Source organism: Lynx rufus, unplaced genomic scaffold, assembly GCF_022079265.1.
Source record: "Lynx rufus isolate CCGP_SWC_20201006 ecotype Redwood Valley unplaced genomic scaffold, mLynRuf1.p SCAF_2, whole genome shotgun sequence".
In the NCBI taxonomy this organism is placed as follows: Eukaryota; Metazoa; Chordata; class Mammalia; order Carnivora; family Felidae; genus Lynx; species Lynx rufus.
This window is the reverse complement of record NW_025814834.1, coordinates 30,935,011-30,959,288: the sequence shown is the minus strand read 5'-3', so window position 1 is coordinate 30,959,288 and position 24,278 is coordinate 30,935,011. Positions and strand designations below refer to the sequence as shown.

The 24,278-nt window shown below is 39.0% G+C and overlaps 1 protein-coding gene across 4 annotated transcripts in view; it reads left to right on the top strand.

The window, feature by feature from the left end:
* The window catches only part of PARD3B (par-3 family cell polarity regulator beta), a 1,011,734-nt gene that overhangs the window by 455,960 nt on the left and 531,496 nt on the right, over positions 1–24,278 (top strand). For all 4 annotated transcript variants that reach the window (XM_047084837.1, XM_047084838.1, XM_047084839.1 and 1 more), the window contains exon 4: positions 19,795–19,904. In XM_047084837.1, the coding sequence (XP_046940793.1) occupies positions 19,795–19,904 (110 nt within the window). The remainder of the gene's footprint in view (positions 1–19,794; positions 19,905–24,278) is intronic.

Below are 24,278 nucleotides of genomic sequence, written 5' to 3'. Positions count from 1 at the left end.
CAATACAATTTATAGTACATGGTAAGCAAATTATGTGTTGTTGATTTTCCTGATTCTGAGGAGGCATTGGGGCCACAAATTATTACCATTCACATTTTAGGGATAACTTTTCAACCACTGCTCAGATCGCCACTGGAGGTGGTAACTTGAAAGACTGACTAAAAAGTGGAACTAGAGTGCATGGGATTGCTGTGTGGCAAGAAAGAGGGGACATTGTTTACTAAACACCTATTATGTTGTAGGCATTTTGCTGGACACATTATTCATTCACATTCACTCATTGAAAAGACACTGTGCCTTTTAATTCTTGCTTTAGGTATGAGGAAACTGAGACTCAAGGAAGTTAAGAAACTTGATGTATTCATATAAAGTAAATGGTAGAAATGGGGAACCTGGGTCCTTTTAATCCCATACCTCATGTCAGGGACACCCAGGTGGCTCATTCGGTTAAATGTCCGACTTCAGCTCAGGTCATGATCACACGGTTTGTGAGTTCGAGCCCTGTGTCGTGCTTTGTGCTGACAGCTCAGAGCCTGGAGCCTGCTTCAGAATTTGTGACTCACTCTCTCTCTGCCCCTCTCCTGCTCACTATCTGTCTCTCTCTGTCTCTTAAAAAATAAATAAATGTTAAAAAAATTTTTTTAACTAGTTCTACTTTAAAAGGTATATTCCTGTGTCATAAAAATAGATGTGTATTATGCATCCTTGTTCATATTGATATATTACTTGTTCATATTGACTTCAATATATAATTCTATTACTTTGTTAAATAACCATGCCAGCATCTTCTCCAGCCAGTCTACTTTTAAACGTACTATTTATGACTGATTTCTACCAGAGATCACAATTTGCCAACTAACATTAAATTAGAAAATGCCTCCATTCAAAATTTCCTCCAAACGATCTTTAGAAATGTATTTTAAATTTCAGTCTAGTGAAACCAACTTAGAGTGAATCTTAATGGGCTAGAACAAAATAGATTTGGGATTGATTTTTTTCATAAAATATGCAAAGCCCTCTTTTTAAATAGATTTTTTTCCTCTGTGATATTGCTCCTTTTCTCTTATTTAACAACGAATTTGTCTAAAACGTTTCTTTTTCAGATTTTACTTAAATTACAATAGAATGGATGCCTTAGAATTTCCAAGGTAGAGATGGAAAGTACAGAGAAAGTCCAGATTCTAGACCATGTTAACTTCAAGCGAGCGTTTTGCCTACAGCTGTTCTCAGGAATGATGTACAAGTTTTACTATGTTTAAAACTGTTTTCAGGCTCCATTCTTCAGAATATTATCATTTGTTAAGCAATACAAGCATGCACAACTGTAACAAGCCAGAACACTGTTGGGCCCCCCACCCCCTTACTTCACACATCCACTAGGCAGACTGTTTACAGCAGACAATATCTATGCAAGATGTCCCTCTACATCTTTCTCTTTTGCTTGCTTCTTGTTAGTTACAAAGATACATACTGTGCCAGGCACTAAGCTGGTTTCAGCAGCTATTTATTTAGATTGTGTGAACTGGAGCTGAACTTGAACCCAATTAATAGCAACTGAACTTGAACAAACTGATATGAAATCATTACAGGCTCAGTTCCCTGGTCCATTATCCCTGAAGAGATCATCCGACAGCACTCCAGGTGCCTTTTCTATGCCAAATCTTGGTGCAGTGCCCAATCAGAAAGTGTCGGGGGGATTAGAAGTTCGGTTGCATTGGAGTTAGCTCATTACCACATTTGTGATCGCTTTCACAGAGAGGAGAGGTGGTGATCCCAGTGGGCGGGATTGCAGAGAAGGCTTTGTTTTCAACACCATCTGGCACATGGTTGGCACTCATTAACACAGCACAATGTTGATTAAAATAATAATTGTACACGGCAGCAATGCTGCTTAGATGGGTCCCTACCTTTGGCCTTCCAGCAGAGGAAATGGAAGAAGATGAAAGCTGAGGGGGTGCCTTTGGTAGCTATGGTCACTGGGTTTGCATCTTTCTTGGTGCCTACACCTTCCCCAAATCATAAACTTTCCTCTTTATTTTCATAGATTTATTTACTTTCAGCAGCAATATTTTTCTCCTTTCTTTCTTTCTTTCTTTCTTTCTTTCTTTCTTTCTTTCTTTCTTTCTTTCTTTCTTTCTTTCTTTTTCTTTCTTCTGTTATTAAAATGAGCCTGACCCTCTTCCCAGACCCCAGCTAGATGCTCGATGCTATACTGCAGCCAGGATAAATGTGCTAAAGGACATTCCATACAGTGATATTTTTTCTGCAGCTTGACTTGAATGTAGTTGATGGTTTTAGGTCTTCCTCCTTTAAAGGATGCATTTGTGGACTCAACCATTCAGGTGCTTAGTAAGACTGTACCGTTCTTCCTTGGGAAAACAAACGCAGCTTTACATCAGCAGGTCCAGGGCTCAGGTCTGGCAGAATCTGCTTCGATTTGTTTGCAGGAGTCTCCTCAGAAGGTGTGCTTTGGATGTGGCAGGGAGGCAGGCTTTGGACGATGACTAGTTGGGTTTAGATCCCCCTTTTACCATATACTCGGTATGTGGAACAAAACACTTAACTTTCTTTTGGTCTCTGTTTCCTTAGCTGTGCAATGGGGTAAGCCCTAGACTTGCTATGAAGATTCACAGAGAATTTAGAACCATGCCTGTTGCTTGATGAGATATTGAGGAGGTTAGCTATGACCATGTATGTATCACCATCATTTTCTGCAAGAGTGCATGTTTCCCTAAGAATGTGCCTCAGATGTACTTCAATTCCACCGCCCACCCCAAATGATAGGACTTACTAGCTGTGGTAATGGAGGTGTGGCTAAACAAATATGGATCCAGATATGTTAATCAGGATAATTAATAGATAGTTAATACATTTATACTGTCATAGCTACTGAACTTCATCATTTGTTTCCAGAGCAGATTACGTATATGTTATGCTACAGAAATTAGTTGTGTATTTCAGCCCTGTAGGCAGTGAGCGTGTGGTTTTCTCTGGTCGTGGAACCGTGAACAGCATGTCCCCTGGCAACCTAATGATTTGTGCCCTGTGGTGCTGAGTGTAACCAGGTTTTTCATTCTGCCATTTGGTATGTGCAAAAGCCTTCGAGATATTGGTTTTCTGCAGGACTGTTTAAACATCATTTATTCCACCAAGAGCAGATGACAGACATTTTAGATGCGAGAGAAAGATTAAATGCGTTTGGTTTAACTAGCAGCATTAAAAAGGCTGCATCTTTGTGTTATTGCTGTTTATCTTCTTTCCAGCAGTGGAATACTGAGCTTCCCCAGGCTGTGATTCAGGTATTAATGCCGAGTTTAGGTCGGGCAGGAGTGTGTTCAGTCTGTGACACTTAGATAGCAGAGGCGAACTGCTCACGGCTATTAGGCAGGAGTTTCTGTGTGCCAGTGATTGCATGCTTGTGGCTCATAATCAGAGTGATCCACAGCGACCATTAGACGGGCTTGCCACGGCTGCTGTCTTGGGTCTGCTGTTTTTGCCAAAAATGTCAGCATTCCTCCTACAGACCTGCCCGTATGATGCATGCTGCACAGTCTCCTTTCCTTGTGCTGAATCACTTGCCGCTAATGTTACGGAAAACTTTTAGTATGTTGGTGGAGTTGTCTCCTACCATTCCCAGGAAGAATAAGTTGGGATAAATAAATGATTTTTTTTTCCGTAATTGATACTTTGGGGAGTGGTGACAGAATTTGTGCCACTGTGTTCTCTTGGGCAGACTGGTTTCTAGATTCTCTGCCTTGGTTGACATTGCCCTGCTTGAGAATCAGCAGTGGTGTGTCATGCTTCTGGGTTTTCTGTTTCTAGGGTTCCTATCAAGCAGACATGTAAAAAGCCAAGACCCTCTCTGGGTCTAATACCAGTCTGGCTCTGATGTCCAAAGGTGATCCCTACCCCACGTCCTTCCTCCTCACCCCCTACCTCAAATCCCCTGACCCCTCAACACACATACGCTTTATATCTGACCTTGTAAGTTGGATCAGCAGCCTGTATTACGGATTGGTCATTTGATTCTGTATATCCTGGCTCAGACCCACTTGTGTCCCTCTGCATGATTGCTGAACCTACATCAGTCCGAACTCTCCCAATTCCTTCTTTAATTGAACAAACATGTATACACTGGCACACAGCAGTAAGAAGATAAACAAGATCTCTGTTCTGAAGAAGCTTCCTTTCTGGCTGAGTCTGAAATTATATATGTAAACAAATGCACAGAGCATTTCTGTTAGTAACAAAGACAACTAAACAGGGTGAAGGAGTATATAGTAACCATGAGAGAACTACTCTGAGAGGAGAGGAAAGGGCGGAAGAGCATTTGGAACAGAGGGATCAGCCAGTGCGAAGGCTGCCACCCAGAGGCCTGGGACATAATAGAGGCGGGTGGGTGGGTGGATGTGCAGGTGACCACCCACTGGAGTGTCAGGTCTCCTGTGAAGTCCTCTCCACCAGTTACAATTACAGTTCCCTTTCTGGCTTCCATAGCACTTTGCAGGGACTGCTTGCCTATGGTTGGTGACATTGTCTTATGCATTAAATGTGTGTATAAGTCAGTCTCTTCAGAGGCCTTTGGGGTCAAGGACCATAACATATTTATCTTTGTTTCCCCAGATTTAGCACAGTTCCTAAAGTCAGCAAGCTTCTAGTAAATGTCTAAGCAAAATAAATATTAAGTAGGACATAAAAATCCAAACACCGAATGGCTCTGGATGTAGAATATCATGCTCACTCCTGGGCTGGAAGTGTTTCCTTGAGGAGTTTGCAATCCCTCAGAAACTTCTCAAGCCACTCTGGGGTTCACACCTACTGTTTCACATCCTCTGAGGCAAATTTAGAGCTCTTTTTCTTTCTTCAAACACTTTAGATCATGTCTCAAAGCAAAGAAAATGCATCTCGCATTGCAACCCCGCACACAGGTGAGTATAAAACAAAGTGTATTGTTACTATGTGTAACACACACTGATATTTTCTGTACCATTTTCTATACCGTCCATGGTACGGAATGCTGATCATGACCCCACAAGTGGCTTTCAAGAGTCATAAGTGGGTTGCAACGCACAGAGTGAGAAAATCCTGCTTTCGAGGGTCAGGAGATTCTCCCGAGGTAGACTTCAGAGAAAGCAGCATGAACTCTACCCGGAACCCAGGATGCCTGAGTACATCTCTGACCATTTGTGGAATATTTGCACAAAAACGATCAGTGACCACGTGGCAACCAAGTCAAGCCAGCTATCACTGAAAAATACTTAGGTTGGCTACTAGGGGCAACCCAGTTAGAATTCAGGTTTTGAATGCAGAGAAGTTGCTGGAAGTAGGTCTCCTAGTCATTCCGTCCACCACATCTATAGACCACATTATGAATGTTTTAGGTAAACATGTTCCTCTCTGAAATGAAACTGTGGGCCCACTGAGATATAAGTGATTTAACATTTCCTCTGCCAATATGTTTATATAAATATTGCTGTCGTTAAGCATGTTCAAATAGCAGAACTATTTCAGTCTTTTTATCTCTTTAAAACTAATTTAAATCTGAGCATTAAAAGACTGTTTGATACCATATGTTTGTTTTAGATAGGAAACGAAATCTATTCTAAACATAAGGGTTTATGAAATCTGTATTCTAAACATAAGGGCTTATAAAATTAGTATATAGGAGAAGTTGTGGTAGATTATTGCATGGCCGCAGATTCCTGCCATCTAGTGCGCCTGACTCTTTGGTGTCATCATGTGATTTCGCTGCTCCTAAACATGCAGAGGGAGAGTGTATCCTCTCACCCCTTCCCTAAATGCTCTGCTTTGTTACGAATCCAACGTTTTCTGCATAATATTTTTGTGGCATGTAAGTCTAGTTTGAAATTGCTGGTTTATCTCTTTGAAGACCCTTTAGAAGCTACTTTTGAAAACGACCAGGGGCTATGGACAAAGAGTATCGCGAGCCTTTTGCAAAAATATTGGATAGACTTCAAGAACGTAACCAAAACCTGTCACAAACTAGAAAGATAGCCATCACACGTCCCACGCAGCTGTGTACGTGGAGGGAACAAATTAAATGTTCTAGCAATGCCCCCCCCCCGACCTGGGCATTCAACCTATTTCATTTTGAGACCCAGATACTTGTCTGCGAAAGCCGTTCTGTGTGTGTGCACATGTCTGTGTATTTTCCAATCTAGATGGATACCATAGTGTGAGATAACCTAGACGAGCTTTGTACAAAGACGGTTCTGATAGCATCCAAACTTTCGTGGATGGCTTATAAGGACAATTACTCCTTTTCTATGTCAGCCTCTTTTGAAAACAGCACAGTGTATAGGTTTGCTTGCCCTAGGAAGACCTGAAGATGAGATTATGATCCTTCATCTCAAAGAAGGCTTGTCGCAGGAACCATTTGACAAGTTCAAATACAGGCTGACTTAGATACTGGCTTCTTATCAGCACCTGTAACTTAATGCTTTTCATAGGTGGTATGTTTATGTTGTTAAATTGCATTATCAAGTTGCCTCTCATCTTTGTAGAGTTTGCTTTAATTTGCTATTTTATCACTTCTTATCAAAATTGTCGATTTTGCGCTATTTGCTTATAGGAAATACTAACAGTAATAATACAGCACTTATAAGCAAGTGACATAAACCACATGAAACAGTTATCACTTTCAAGTTAATAAACATCTCATGTCCTGGTATAATTTGGTTTATTCCCAGGACCTGTGGAGAAAATAGTTCTATAAACTTACTTTTTTGTGTCCCTTAAAATAGTCATGGATTTCTAATCTTTGGCTCATTTTATTTAAATTGATTGAAATCCAGTCATTCCTCTGACTCTCAAAAATCTATATGTGGAAATTATTTTAAATTCAAACCAAACTCTATATCCTTCACCCTTAGCATTAGCAGGCTCTTTATGTCTAAAACTTGCCTTTGAAAGAGCTTGAATGCTGTTAGCAAGAGCTGTTTGCCTCTTCTGAAGAATCATAGAAACACAATCTAGTTTTGTACCTGTGGCCTTTGGATTTTGATGCACATCGAATTTGATGCCAGGAGTTACACAGAAAAGTCAATAATGATCCGTGGATCATTGCCTTGCTATGCTGGCGGGTGAATTAGTCTGCTGGTGTAATGTGCTCCAGCTTGTGTAATGGACCTATTTAATAGCAAGACAACAGCCATATGAAGCACCTGGGTGGTCTTTCAGGGTACTTTCAAGTGGATTAGATTGCAGTTATCTAACATGAGGTCACAAAGGCCTGGGCAGCCGGGGCCATTTCCACATCATGGAGATAATATGACCCCTGACTACTGGATGCACAAGGTAAAAGGTGCCTGAGGTCAGAGCCGACCCCTAGGCTCTAAGAGTAAGCTATGGGTCAGCAAATGAGGTCTCAAGCACCAGTTATGAATGTGGGAAAAGTCTCCACGCCGGACGGGGCCGTCAGATTTTCCTTTGGCACTTTCATTAGACGTGTTTCTTGCCAGGAAAGCCTGGCTTCTGTGTTTTCTGGATTGAACGTTAGTTGATTGACTCTTGTTTAGCAATTAAGTGATATTACATAGAAACTATACCTTCCATATCAGAAGTAAGGGCCCGAGAGGCATTAGGTTCCTTTGCTGCCTCAAAAGACAACATTTGGGGCACACAGGCATTGGCCTAAAACCATCTTTTGAGTGTTCCTAAGAGATAAAGGTGGCTCCAAAATGCACCACTTCTTCCAGTCCTGCCAGGGACTTTGATTGATCCAATAAAATGTAATGATCAAAGGTTTCAAATGCAGCTGATAAATCATATAGATTTGTGCCCAGGATGCCTTAAATTGACTTGTGGATGTTTCTCATCTATCATGAAGCACTTGGTGATTTGAATTTAGTACTTTGATGTTGCCAGTAATTGTTTGCAACTGCAGCTGAATGGCCTGAAGGCATTGCTGAATGCTCCCTTTCTCATCTTGCAAGGAGCTAGTGAAGTAGTCTTTCAGATTAACTCAGTGGGAGCTGTGGCCTAAAATTTAGGACAAAAGAAAAGTTCCATAAACACTTGGTATAGACCAACATCACTGCCCTAATGAACCATCCCAAATGTGTTCCATGCTGAATCAAACGACCCCCCCAAGTCCGAACCATTCCACTGGATACATGTTAAGATTCACTTTCTGGCTTTTATAAGGAAATTTGCCAGAAAAAAAAAATACCAAAACAAAACAAAAAACGGGATATCTTCACTTACTCTTTTAGTGAACATTTTTCATATATGCATCTGCAAATGTCTTTCAAGAATGTATTTAAACCTATTTCTCAATATTTGAAAACAGTGCTTTGGATTGTCTCTTCTTGGAAGACTCACTGCTATTTGAATTATGTTAAAAGTCCCCCATTTTAAGACTTTCTAGTGATATTCCTCTAAACCAGATTCCTTCGCTCCTCAATCACTTGCTCATCCAGTTGCGTGGGTCATGCCTATTTTCTGGCTGAACAAATCTTATCAGTATCCATGCATGGAAGTTCATCTTTAGTCTCTAAAACCATGTATCCATCTGCCTAGTCTAAGCATCTTAATCACGTTAATGTTTTTATTTATTTTTGAGACAGAGAGAGACAGAGCATGAGCAGGGGAGGGGCAGAGAGAGAGAGGGAGACAGAATCTGAAGCAGGCTCCAGGCTCTGAGCCGTCAGCACAGAGCCCGACGTGGGGCTCGAACTCACAGACCATGAGATCATGACCTGAGCTGAAGTCAGACACCCAACCGACCCAGGCACCCCACATCTTAATCATTTTATACCAGTTTATTAAGTTGTATATCTTAGGCATTTCAGAATTCTATTTAAAAGCTCTTCCAAAAGGGGTGCCTAGGGGCTCCTGGGTGGCTCAGTCGGTTAAACATCTGACTTCGGCTCAGGTCATGATCTCACGGTTTGTGAGTTCGAGCCCCGCGTCAGGCTCTGTGCTCACAGCTCAGAGCCTGGAGCCTGCTTTAGATTCTGTGTCTCTCCATCTCTCAGCCCCTCCCCTGCTCATGCCCTGTGTCTCTCTGTCTCTCAATAAAGAATAAAACATTAAAAAAAATAAAAAAGAAAAACAAATGGAGTGCCTGGGTGTCTCAGTCGGTTAAGCGTCTGACTTCATCTCAGGTCACGATCTCGTGGTTTATGAGTTCGAGCCCCAAATCAGACTCTCTGCTGTCAGCACAGAGCCTGCTTCAAATCCTCTATCCCCCTCTCTGCTCCTTCCCTAGTTGTTCTCTCTCTCAAAATAAATAAATAAAAAAGTTAAAAAAAAAAAATAAAAGCTCCTCCAAAGAATCTTTTCAAGCAAACTCAACTATTATCCTTCTAGTTATTACACAGGTTGCCATAAATCTTATGAATATTGATTAATCTTATAAGTATCTAGGATGTAGATTGTAAACTATGGAAAACTAAAAGATCAACTGGGCAATGGACTCCTTCATAAACCACAGTAATTGACAAGATCGTAGTCAATATTTCAAAGCTTCTACTGCGGTTGTTTAACACTGGTGTTGATGTCACTTTTATGCTCATTTATCATTAAGTTGCAAGGGTGATAACATATGCTACATCAGTGTGACTAGTGTTTGTTTTAAAATAAATGTTGATGATGAAGAAAAAAGTGTTAAGTAAAGGGAAACAAACCTGACAGCAGCAATTTATTTACATGTTAGGGGCATAGACCCCTCTTCCCCCCCCCACCACCACCCCCACAATTCTCTTGTCTGGGACACTTCAGATTCCAAAGATATCTGAATTTAGAGGTTGATCTTTGTTCCTCTCACTCTGCTTAGTTCAATTCAACATACATCTGTCAGTTACCCACTTTTCTAGGGATGCTAAATGATTGACTAAGGTGAGTTGCTTGGTATTAAAGAGCTCACAGTGTAATGTTCCCCCAACTTACTCCCTCCCCATCACTTCACACATTCTTGCTTAAGCACTTGCTTTATCCTGATCTTAAGTACACATAATTATTTGTGTACTTGTTTATATCTGTCTTCCTCCAACTATCTACAGGCTCTATAAAATCAAGACCTCTGTGTGTTGTGTGCTGATAATATCCAGAGTGCCTAGAACACTTCGTAGTATATTTTAGTCATTCAGTAGATGCTAAAGTAGTAAATACAGGGGTTACAACAAAGATACAACTCTACACATAAGACAAAGTGGGATGTGACATACCCTAAAAAGGTTCAGGGCAGACCAACATTTTGTAGGGTTCTCGATGTACAAAATCTGGGGAGATGGCTATTTAAGAAAAGGAGCATCCATGTTCAATTCAGAACATAAAAATGTCTACTAATGATTAAAAATCACAACAATTTACAAATTAATATACTGGAGATGTCAGAAAATATGAAAAAAATAATGATATGCTAATTGATTACATATTAATTAATGCCTGAAAATAACTCTGTTAGCTCTTTTCCTCACAATTCTTGGCTGCATGTTCTTTAATAACCTCTTCATATGTAATATTCTTTATACATTGAACAAATGAATGGTTCAGTCTTTGCTGTTTCATGGCTATTCAAAATGCTCGTTAAGTAATATTTGGGATGTGTAAACATGGGGCTTCATTACATTTCTGTGAAACCATTACAAGTTTGTATCTCAGTAGCATGGGAATTTTCATTCTATGCTGCATTTCCCATATGAGAAAGAACTTCCCATTGGTCAAGGTATCCATGAGAACCGAATTACCCAAATAGTGAATGAATACTGAATTGTCTGCAATTTTATACATCGGATGAGTGGAAGAATTTTCTGTAGACTAGCCTCTGGCTTTGTGCATTTTAAATCTTGTTTATCTTCTAGTACCCATACCCTTCTGATGCGGGTACAAAAAGAAGTTATTTCTATATGTCACTTGACCCTCTACCTTAGTGTCATGATGCTGGGTAAACCATCACAGTGAGTAACAGGATTCTACATACGTTGCCCACCAGGAAGACTGCTAATAACTATACACAATGTTGTCTGTGAACCATACAAATATAGTCCATTGTATTCAAACAAAATATATCCCCAACTAATATTCCCCTTATCTGGATCCCAGAAATGCCCTTGGCCACCTAGGTTTACCCAACAGGAGGAGTCTTTAGAGTTGGAAGAGATAGAATTAACCTATTGCAATTAAACTATTTTACTTATGTAAAGTTCACAAAATCCTATAATCTTGTGATCGTGTGGCTTAGGCTCCTCCGGGGATCTTGTGCAGGACCCTGAAGTTACACTTTATTAGCTCCACAGCAAATCTGTGTCTGGTATTCCAAAAAAGTAGAAGTAGACTTAAAGACTGGACAGGATTACAACTGATTACAGTGTTAGAGGATAATAATGTAGAGGGTAAAATCAGCATGAACACTGAGTTTGCAGGGCATTTTTAGGCAATGGCAGATGGTCCTATTTGGCATGTGCCTCATGGCAAAGAATATGGTACAAGATGCAGTCAGATGGGTAGGTTGGGGGAAACCATGAGGTACCTGAATGCCAGAACAAGAAATTAGAGGGGATATGCATAGGTCACATTTCTTCCTTCTACCTCTAAGATTTCAGAGCCTTTATTTGGCTTTATTAGTTCAGATATATTTGTGTTTGCTAATGTTTTGTTGCTTTTTTAGTGTATACCTTTCAAAAATCAGGACATTTGCTTGTACATGAACTCCTCTGTAGCTTGTCTTTGTTTTGTTTTTTTAATATTTTAAATTTGACTCTAGCCTAAAATGGCCACTTTTGTATTTCTTTCATGCACATCAGGGAAACACATACAGTGAGTTCTGTCCCTTTATTGCTTGCCATCGTTCTTAATATAACACTTGGGACCTCGGGCATGTCTAGCACATGGCATTAACTGATTTTCAACAGCATGAGTACTTCGATGCTATGAAGTACTTTAAACAATATAAAACATTCTAAATTTATATGTATCAACTGTCCAAAACATGAAACACGTAATATAAGAAAAAGCATGTATCCTCAGGAATATAGCAATAATATACTTTGAGTTGAAGGCATAACCATCTTCAGAGAAAAGTATAATTTCCAAAAAAAGGTCAGTTTAAACCCCCCTCACTTGTTTTTATACCACTAGCACTCCAATTTAAGCAGCTTTGCAAATACTGAAAGTTATTTTATCATGTATGTGCCTGTTCATATCTATGGTGTAGCTGGTGACTATTCTGTGCATTACTTGCATTTATCCTTTTGTGTATAAAATGGGCATGGCTTTTGCAATCCACAATGAAAGAAAAATGATACCGTTAGTCAACTTGAACTTCTTTGCCCCTTTTATGGCAATACTGGGAGTTACTTTCCTAAAGCAGTGATATTTAAGACTAAAATATTTGGACAGCTACAAGTCTGCTAGAATTTGACTTGGTTTCTCTCATGTGGTTTTTCCATCATGGTGTCTGAAAGCATGTCACAGCTGCCGCATTCATCACAATCCAAAACTGGTCAAGCACTCCTGTAGCGAAAGTGGTCTCTTCTCGGCCCTTTGCCATAAATTGTGCCCCTATTGATATCATTACCAGATTTTTTTAATGGATCTCCAGATTTCAGTACAATGGAGTTTGGTAGGTATCAGTTGAAAAGCCTTATCTAACACCCATAACATCCTTACAAAACAACAACAAAAAAATCTAGTTGTCTCCTTTACAAATGATGTACTACTTTCACTCATCTTTTTTTTTCTTTCTTTTTTTTTTTTATTGAAGTATTGACAGGATTAATCGGAAGCAAATACTGACAAGGCAGTTTAGTCATCTGCAAGAGAGATCATGCACTCCGGAAGGGGTACTTGTGTGCCTTGGCTAGTGGGTCAAGTGTCTTGCCAGACATGCCCATGTGACCATAGCTTAATTTTTGCCTTCTCGCCCCTCCTCCCCACGACCTTTCCTTTTACCTGTGTCTCTCTATCCAAATCTTTCTTTGTGCTGACCTCTTTAGATGAAAGGAATGCCCCCTGCATTGAAGAGCTGTCATTCCCCTTATTTTCACACACCTCCTCACATAGAAGATGGGACCCCACAATAGAAAAGTGTCAGGTGAATAAAACTGGAGTAGAAATCAAGTCCAAAAGACTTAAGAGCTTAATTTCTCTTCACTTCAATTTTCTAATTGGCTATATAAATCATAGAACTATCTCTTTGCAGATCTGGAACAGGATTTTGGTGTAGCCGATCCAACATGCTTACTTAGCTGATGGGGAAAGAGGTTGGACTCTGGGGTAGAGAAGCTTCCTGGAAGTTATGCCATGCCAGGGCCACCTCTAGAAGGCAGATCTCCTGAACCCCCATCTCTCTTCACCATATCTCAGGAGAACATATCCATATTTTAACGTCAAAATGATTCACTTAATGTCAAATTCATTCAATGAGTGTTGAAGTACAGGATAATTGAAAGGCATTCTTCTAGGTGCTGACTAGTATAAACTCTATTAAGGAAATGTACTATATGAAACCAAGACATGGCTTATGCATACTATTAATATTATTAATATACTATTAATATTAATTACTAGGAAAAATGTGTCTTTTCCTATTTATCGCTTTTTAAGTTTATAAGATTTTTAACCATTTGCAATTCATTTTTATCACCAAAGTGAAATATTTTCCAATTTAGGTATATTTCTATAGCATTTTCCCCTTCCTGTTTATCTTCTTGTCCTCAGTGTTCAGTAGCATTGGCTAGATAGCATGTTTTCTTTCTTTAAACTGTCTGTTTTGGTGATTTGATAATTCAGTAGCACAGAAGTGATCCCTTAGAGCAAAGGAAAATTGAAATTCTAACAATCCCAGGTTTTAACCCCTTCTCTGAACATAACAGTTTATCATGTAAACTCCTATTCCTTTCTCCATTCTCCCACTCGACCTTCCCTCTGGGTTCGCCTCTGTGGCTTTGTTAACCACTTTTCTAGATACCCTTTCTTTCTGAAGATTCTGTGAGAACATAGAATTCTGTTTTTCTCATTGTTTTACATGTGATGTCACTGATACACCTGTCCTGATCCTTCCTCTTTTGATTACCTCATCCTTATCTCTGCTCCCTTGTTCTGGAAGCCAATATGATTTCTAATATGAACTCATCCTTATGAATGCCCAACTAAACATCTATTGTCTTGTTTCTCATGTGTTCCAAGACATCTTATATTAAAAACAAATCCATCTAACCCTCAGTGGGCTAAAGCTAAGATTTGGGGCTCCAACCCATGAAACATGAGATCATGACTTGAACCAAAGTTGGATGCTTAACCAACTGAGCCACCCAGGTGCCCCTAAGTTTGTAAGATTTTAACCATTTGCAATTCATTTTTATGAGCGCATGTATGAGACGGGGAGAGGGCAGAGGGAGAGAGAGAGAGAGGGAATCTTAAGCAGGCTCCATGTTTGGCACGGAGCCCTACGCGGAGCCCAATCCCACAAACTGCAAGATCATGACTTGAGCTGAAATCAAGAGTTGGATGCATAACCAAATGAGCCACCCAGGTGCCCCAAGGCCACCAACTTCTTACAGAACGCCTGTTGGCACGTTACCTGGGACTGGGACCCCCTAGAGCCCTAGGTATCAATTGCCCTACAATGAATGGCACCAATATTAATGACAAGCTAGCCTTTTGGTTTTGCTCAGGGGACTCATTAACCATTTTTAGATAAATTTCTACACCATACAATTTAGAACATGTGCCTTTCTGATGTTTGAAATGGGATTCATGTTTAAAGTCCTTGTTTTTTGTTTGTTTTTCCTCTGCCCATTGAGGCATCATGTGGATGATTCTTCTGGACTTTGGTTTCAATCTCTATAACTGTCTATATTTCTAAGATGTCTTTGAAAATCTCCAGGACAGAATTTTATGTATAACATATTATCTGTTATTTAAGTCAATTCCATCCCAGACACATCCTCTAAATGTGGAAAAAAAAAATCCATCAAGGATGTGTGTGTGTGTGTGTGTGTGTGTGTGTGTGTCTGTGTGTGTTATTATAACAGGGACAGAAACTTCTGGAGATAACTTGTGTTGGCCTTTATATCTTGCATGATTCATTAATGTACCAATTTGATCCTTTTAACTAGTTGCTGCACCTTTTAGCCCTCTTTTTTCCCCCCAAATGGATTAGATGGTCCTCCTCTGGGCTCCTTTATTTACATTTATGGGGGGATATCGGGCAGGTAACTGTACCCCTTTGAATCCTAGTTTTACTATCATTAAAATGGTGACTGCTTGAGCAGTGGGAGGAGACATGCCATCACTCATAGACACCCAGGAACTGACTCCAGTGCTGGTTGCCTCAAGGCCTGGAGAACCTGAGGAGTCTAGCCATCTTCTTACAAGCAAGAGTGGTGAGTGTGGGAGTAAGTTCAGCCTGAGTGGAATGAAAGCCCTGGATATGCATGGTCAGTGCCCCAGAAAGTATTTTAGACTTTCCTGATGTGGCAAGACCCTATCTTCAAGGGCAGGGTCACCAGGAGCTACACACTTGATCAGGAACTCTTCTGCTTTGAGGGTCACTTGCTTCTCTTTGGCTCTCTGTGACTTTCGTTAAGTTTCTGTGCCTCTGCCTGAATAAAGTGGGGCTTGGTCTAGTCTGCAGTGTGCATGCTCATGGGTATGGGTTCAACAACCCACACGTGACCCCACTGGAACACTGCACTGATACGCACGTGTGTGTAAATTGTTCTTTGTCCTCGCAGCCTCTTTTTAAAAATAAACCCTAAGTAAGCACCCTGACTATTCATCTTAATATCGGCCACTCCATGTAGAGCTCCTGATGCGTAATGAGGCCTCAAATATTTAACTATGTGGAAAAACATAATGCAATTGTATAAGATTTTATGCTTTACAGTACAAAACATTTCTTATTTTTGGGCTTTGCAGTCAATGGCTTTTAAACTGGTATATCCAAGGAATACTTCTGTTCTCTTAAGCTGAACTGAGGGCTTTTGCCTCTAAAATCTAAGAGTAAGAGTCCTTTATCAGTTAACTAAAAACTATCAATGAATAATGGGTTATTGGTTTTTTTTTCCATTTCTGAACTCCTTTCCCACAACATCATGTTTTTTTCTTAAAAGCTTTGATTTCTGGGGCGCCTGGGTGGCGCAGTCGGTTAAGCGTCCGACTTCAGCCAGGTCACGATCTCGCGCTCCGTGAGTTCGAGCCCCGCGTCGGGCTCTGGGCTGATGGCTCAGAGCCTGGAGCCTGTTTCCCATTCTGTGTCTCCCTCTCTCTCTGCCCCTCCCCCGTTCATGCTCTGTCTCTCTCTGTCCCAAAAATAAATAAACGTTGAAAAAAAATTTTTTTTAAAAAAAAGCTTTGATTTCTATAGTAAGTCTATACCTGGCTCAGCACAGAATTATGTTTTATTATTTTAATTTACATATAATGTCATGAAAACTGACTTTCAGGTGTTCAATTTTTTGAGCAGATAACACTGTTCATAACAATAGCAAGTGCTTTTATCTCCTTTTTATTGAGAGGAAGGGGATTTCCTGCATAAAAATTGCAGACCGTACAGTACCATGTCCCATGCCTGCCTGCCTTTTTTTCAGCCTCCCATCAATTCTGTGATCTGTTTTTATCACCAGGCTTTAAATGATGAGCTTGTGTCATCAAGCAGCCCAATGTCACAGAGCCAGGAAAGGTGAAGCCCAGTTTTTTTGTCTTCAAAACCCACGGTCTTCTCCACTGCATAGACACATGATAGTTCTTAGAGTCTGACCTTCCCTGTTAGGTTATAAGCTCCTTTGACGCAGAGGTTACATTTTATTTACTTTTTCCCTCACACAGAAAATTCTATGAAACTGGATGTGGTTGTCTCCTTTTCATTCTGGGTAGCCATGCCTGCAAGGTGGGCCTTCTATCCAAGGTTCTCCCCACATCGTCTCCAGGACTTGAAAGTACTCGTCTTCTTTTCTATACTAGGATGTGTCTGTCTTTGTCTTTAAGTTGTGGCTCAGTCTGTTCTTGGAAGTCATCCTCAAATGAGGCTTGGCAATGAAAAAGAAACAAATATTAAATTTGTGTTAAAATTTTGTTTTAAAATTGGTTTTAAAATGAATTTTCAGTTGCCAAGGGAAGGGTTGTTTAAAGCTCTCTGAGGTAACAGTTCATATTTATATATGCCCCATATTAATTCCTTTACAAAATGATTTATACTTGGTATTAACACATTAAGGCAGCCAAAGAAAAACTAGAAGGTGACTCACCAGAAGGCATTCAAGTATCTGATCCAGAAAAAGTAGACAACAACAGAACTTACTCCTGATAAGTTGAGAGTATGTTTAAGATCTAGCCATGTTAGTTATTGTTTTTGGTGCAGTTTTTTGTTTTGTTTTGTTTTGTTTTTTTGGTTAATGTCCCAAAGAGTGGGTATGCTGGTACAACACTGAACTATCTTGTTCTGGGAGACACCATGTAATATTATGGCCTACTGATTGAATGCACAAACTCAAATTCATATTGTTATAGAATTATGTCTTAAATAATTTAACATTTTCTTATTAAAATAGCAGGCATTGATGGAAAGCAGAGTCACAACTATGCCTTATAGCTGCATGAAAATTATCTAGTGTGGCTTTAAGAAAAATATGTTTATTACTCAAAAAAAAACAATAGGTCTTGCTGTCCTCTTTTTCTCCCTCTCTCCCTTTCTCTCTCTCACACACTCTCTCTGTCTCTCTCTGTCTCTGTCTCTGTCTCTCTCTCTCTCTCTCTCTCTCACACACACACACACACACACACACACACACACATTCTATATATATTCATATACATGTGTATGACTCAGCTAGAAAAATAGTACAGCTGTCAATCACTAAAATTTCCATTTCTGTGTCTGTAAATCAACTTATTTTTGGACCTTGGTGTCCCATGCTGGTTTTACTTGCTTTTGCTTTGTTTTTAATCCAGTTTGAGATTGTTGGCATGCAGTGTCCTGGTGTGGATTAAATGTTTAGAAACAAACTGGAGTTTCATGGAGTTTTCCCCATTCTCTTTTTTAATTTTAAGGATAATGGGTTGCTTCTGAAGATACCACATTTAGAATGATTTGTCCATTTTATGTTAATGGTGAAGATACCACATTTAGAATGATTTGTCCATTTTATGTTAATGGTAATTCAGATCAGCTGAATCAGAAAAAATAAATACTGGTACAGGACTGGAACTCTATTGTCTGGAGATTTTATGATACTTTCTCTTCCAGTTATTTTCCTTTAATGTTTCATTCAAGCACAGTTGCCAGCCATACAACTATTGCTATGTCACTTGCTTAAAAAATTTGTAGATGGATGTGGAGGAATTAGGGAATAATGCAGTGAAATGTTTATCAATAAAAAAGAAATAATGGAACATAACGTTGGATTTATAAACATTTTGGATAGTGTTTCATTCTAAATAGCTTGTTAATTTCTTATTATAAAAGAAGTTTTAAAAAAAAACAGCAAGGATGAGGTGCCTGGGTGGTTCGGTCAGTTGAGCGTCTGACTTCGGCTCAGGTCATGATCTCACGGTTTGTGAGTTCGAGCCCCACGTCAGGCTCTGTGCTGACAGCTCAGAGCCTGGATCCTGCTGTAGATTCTCTGTCTCCCTCTCTCCATGCCCCTCCCCTGCTTACACTCTGTCCCTCTCTCTCTCAAAATAAATAAACATTAAAAGCTTTTTAATTAAAAAAAAAACAAGGATAAAAGGAACCTGAACAAAGATAGAAGGTGTTAGCATCTATATTTTGTACACAGGATAAAAATGTTGGAACACATACAAAAATCAGATTTGTAAATAACTTCAAAATGGATTTTTGTAACCACACCATCTAAAATGGAATATGAAAAATGTTATTTTAAACAGCCAGAGCTTGAGAGACTTGGGGAATATTTTTCAGAATATTGATAAATGGAGAATTGCATTTCTACTGCTTTCTACTTTTTTCCCCAAAGCATGCAAATAAAAAGTTAATTTTTATATGAGAGCAATTTTTAGACCACAAAAGATTTTTTTTTTGAGAGTTTCCTCCATAGTGGCCAATTTTGTATGAAACAAATTATTTTAGGCCTAATTGCAGGCAGACTAGTTAGGCCGCTAGCTCTGTTAAGGTTGAATTTCACTTGAACTTTCTAATAGTGTGATCTTTTCACAGAATTTAATAACTGGCTCAAATATTTAATAGTGGAAGCTTTCATTAAATTAAAAAGAAATCAAGATATATTTTTAGAAGAAGTAACTTATTTTCCTTATCAGTTTTATCTACTTTAGGAGAAAAGGAAGAGAATGGAACCAATCTCTTTGTATACTTAAATAGACATTAATGCTATAACCCCAGCAAATAATTTATTTCAGTGTATTTCATCATTCAAAAGATTTGGGAAGCACCAAATTGCAGGAATAACTATACTTCTAGCTCTACTGAATAACAAATTGCACTGACTATGTGAATCTCTTCACTTGTCTGCTGGATAATCATTCTTTTTAATACTCAGATATATTCTCTAGATCTGTTTCAGATTGCACACGGTCAACTTCTGCACTGCCTAATAGTTTTTGGTTAAGTACAATGGCTCGTTTTGAAATGCAAGTGAGGAAAGATGAGAGTTGAAAGATTTTCTTTCCATGTGTCAGTCTGTAAATAGATGACAAAAGATCATTAAATGGATTAATTTACAAGCATCCTTAGAAATAGAATGTTTTTACATAAAAGCATGTTGTAAACCTTTTTAATTAAATTGCATTGTACCATGCACTCTCTTCTCCCCAGGGTTCTGTTGACCTCTCACCTCTTATTTTGTCCTACAGGCACTCCACTGCTGGTGAGGAGAAGCAGTGACCCAGCGCCAGGCCCACCTGCTGACGCCCAGCCGAGCGCTTCACAATCCAGTGGCCAGAGTCTGAAACCTGTTACTCTAGTAGGTATCCTGGAGTTTGCATTTCTAATGAAAGATCAAAGTGCCTTACCCATAGACTAACTAGGACTTTGGAGTCTTAAGAAGTTGATCATTAGAGATCTTTCAATGGGAAATATATAAATATATATATGTATATATATATGTATATATATATATATACACACACACACATATATATGTATATATATGTATGTATGTATATATATATATATGTATATATATATATATGTGTGTGTGTGTGTATAGTGTTAGTAATAGGTAGTATGAGCTATCATTAGAATATAAGTTCTAGTGATAGCTATTATTTACAAAATAGTAATTATGTGCCAAGGACTCTTTTAAGTGCTTTACCCTAAGTCATTTAAACTTCCACATCATGGTGTGTATAATTTTTTGTCTCCATCTTACTGATAATGAAATTGAGGCAGAAGAAGGTTTAGTAATTAATCTAAAGTCACAGCGCGTAAGTAGAGGAGCCAAGAATTTAACCCAGGTGATTTGGCTCCAAAGGTCATACTCTTAACCAGCGTGCTACTCCGTTGAATTTCCCTCTTCCTGCTTCGTAACACCCAAGGATATAATTTATATATTTTCAGCGTTAATGCAGTGCTTTGTGAGGTCATGCCGTGGTGACTGGTCATGTAGTTTCAAGATACCAATATCATGTATATGTGGTACCAGTATTGGGTTTCTAGAACTCAGCATTCAAAATTAAAGAAAAGTAAAATTATATACCAGAAGTGCTTATAACAAGACATGCTTAACAGCTGAAAGGTTAAATGGAGAATTGTTTCCTGAAGAGACAATATCCTCCTTTTATATGGTACTGATGGATCTTTCTGATAAATCCTGAGTCACTTTGAGGAGTTGTAACTGTGGCCCATTCTTTGAAATAGCCTGGGGTTTAGATTTTGGTTAATGGCTATCTGTTACTGCAAAAGGTGGTCTTCAATAACATAGTCATATTAAAAAGTTTCCTAAAAGCAAGGCTCTTCTCCATATTAAGTCTCACTGTGGACAGTGCCTTAAGAAAAAAAGCAGTGTTTTCAAGGTACGGAAGGATGCTGAATTAGCTAACCAGGTTCTCCCAGTCTGGTGTAAAATGTTTTTATCAAGAACCAGTGCCATGAGTGCTAAGAACCAGTACATGAGGTAGGAGTCACTATGCCAAACCATTGAGTATTTACTAATAAGTTTATGGCAGTATTTTGGCATAGTTCTTTTTGTAAACAAGGAAGCAAGTGTTCTGAAAATATTTTAGATGTAATGTTTCCCCACCAAACTTTTAAGGAAACATATTTAATGGAACATGACTTTAATAGAAATCAGGTATATGTGTTCTACTTAATGGTGAGTATAAACAGAACCAATATGTGGGGTTTGTGTGTGTGTGTGTGTGTGTGTGTGTGTGTGTGTTTAACACACTGATTGAGACCGTGTTAAGCCCAAGCATATTGGATTGGAGGAAGGGAAGCTATATAATGAGAAAAGTTACAGTTTACTGCTTATTTTTACAATGTCAGTAAACCCCCAAATTAGAGTGTATCTGATTGTGTTGCCATCATTCACATGCAGAAAATCACCAGTATTTTGTTCAGTGTTTTTTTTTTTTCACTTACGCTCTGTGTTTAGACCAAGTAAAGATATTTAATATTGCTTTCTTACAGGAAATGAAGACTATTATGTTTCTGATAGATTCCATATTCTTACCAAACTGTGATACCATTGAGTTCTAAGTTGAGGTATTTGGTGAGGGAGTATATTATTACTAGCAAAGATGCAAATCCCAATTCAAGAAGAAAGACTGGTGCCCCACATCCTTTTCCCTAACCGTATACAAGTTACCAAGCAGTGGCTGAGTCTGCATGTATCAACAGTAAAAAGGAAAACACATCTCTTCCTTTTCTGAGTGTTCTCTTTGACTGATGAAGTGTAGACCTGAGACCCAAAGAATAGACTCTGGTCCTTGGCTTGCCACAGAATACTGCTGCATCACACACAGCCTTCTCTTTCTTCAACTGTAAAATAATGTCCAAGAAAACGTTAAGCCCTCACAGTCCAAGGTACAGACATATGCCTTGTTTATCTTTCTGTTTCTAGTGTCAAATACATGGAGGATTCTCAGTGTACATGTGTGTTGGACTTTGGAATGCGAGATGCATATTAGTCTGGGAAAAGCTCTAGAATTTCTCAGCAATTTACCCACCTTTTCTGATACGAGCATTCTCTCTGTTCTCCGAAAGAGATCTACCACGTAAAAGTTTGTCTGCTCCAAAGTCTAGTTCACCCCAGGCAAGAAACAGTTAACTGCCCTACTGTGCAGAACAAGCAAAGTTAGTAAAGGAAGACATTTAGGTGTGTCTATTCTTACCAAGAAGAAAAAGGCATGTGTGTGAATGTATTATAATTCCGTTCATTTATTTCTGAGTATCCTGACTCATGGACTGTTGAGACCTGCATTGTCCAATATTATAGCCACTGGCCACGTGTGGTTATTGAGCACTAGAAATGTAATTTGATTGTAACATGTATAATGAGTTCTAAAGAAAGAAATATAAAAAAGAGTGGGGCACCTGGGTGGCTCAGTCGATTGAGTGTCCAACTCTTGATTTCAGGTCAGGTAATGATCTCATGGTTCATGAGATCGAGCCCCGTCTTGGACTCTGCACTGACAGTGTGGAGCCTGCTTGGGATTCTCTCTCCCTCTCTCTCTGCCCCTCCCCCACTTGTTCTCCCCCACCCACTTATCTCTCTCTCTCTCTGAAAATAAACTTAAAAAGAAATATAAAAAATAGAATATAAAAGATCTTGCTAATAATTTTAATATTAACTACACATTTAAATAATACTATGGTATATTGGTTTGAGTTAAATATATTATCAAAATTTATTTTCACCTGTTTCATTTTAAAGCATGGCTACTAGAAAGTTTAAAACTAGATCTCTGGTTCACATTCTGTTTCCATTGGAGGGAGCAGCTCCAGACAGAAGTAAAATTGGATACAGCATTAATGAAATGGTCTGAGGCCCTTGGGAGAAGTTCTTTGAGTCGCACATCATCTCTGGGGTAACAGTATGATTAGGTTTGCCTGGAGCAGTCCTTGTTCTGGCATAATTATTAATAGTGTCCCCACTAACTCTCAGAGGTGTCCATGTATGGATGATAAATTATGTGGCACCCTACATATAGCCCCATAGTCACTTTTATTGTTTGCTCAGTGATAAGAGGAAAGCCTTTCCAGGAAACCATGGGAACACAACCACAACTCTTACATCAGAGCACACTGCAGAGAGGGGTGTTTGTGGCAAGCGCCTGAGCCCAGGGAGTAAAGAATTAGAGACTGTAGATTCTTTCCTATCTCTCAAATTCCATAGTTCTACAACTTCAGCTGTACCATACTTGATGCCTATGATTTAATAAGTGATGATGAATATGGGGAGTATGTGATAATACAGCCTTGGTGCAACTAACATGAAAAATAATTGCTTAAAAAGCTCTGTGCGATTGCATTGCATTTCAGTATCCAAAGGAAAAAAAACCCAAAATTTCCATCTCTTAACCAGAGTGTTCACATGTAAGTAATTCACAGATGGCAGAGCCCCAAGTGGGTTATGTTCAATCATTCCCAAGAAATGAAACTTACTTATAACCCACAGCTTAAAAAGCTGTAAGGATGAATATTTGACACATTTGATTATGTTGAAATATTGCCTTTAAAACCACAGTTGATGACTGTTATTTTTACTTGCACTTCATTAGGCTTACTATAGCGGGAAGAACTTTCTTTGATGCCCAGAGATACATGTTTGTGAAAAGTTGGAAAAGTTGCCCTTATTTTCTGACTGGTTAAATTATTACAAATTGGTTATTTAAGATGTGCACTCTCAGAGAAGGTGACATTTTAAAAGGCTTTTGAATTAGAAAAATCAGATCCTCTGCAAGACTCAAATTTTGTGTAGTGAAAAGCCACCAAGTCTCACTATTGGTTACTTAGGGTACCACCAGCTAAACAGCATGGAAACTTGTTCTCTTTCTTTCTCTTTTCATAAACCCATCAGTTAATCAGAATAGTATAATTATTAATGTGCAAATTGTAATGACTGTTTATCTTGCAAAGCAATAGAAAATCCAATTCTACTGACTGCTTTTGAATTAAAGAAAGAGAATCCTGGGGGCAAGAAGTAATAGCGGGAGTCTGCGTATGGGATATCTTACCTCTCTTGCCTTGATTGTAACCTGGTGTTCTTGGCTTAAGGGCATGCCATAAAACCAGGTTCTTGAAATTGATGTTCCTGAATTTGTGGGTGGAAGAGAACTCTAAAACAGATGTGATTTTTTTCTTAATATCCGGTTAACTACTATGGTTGTTTTGT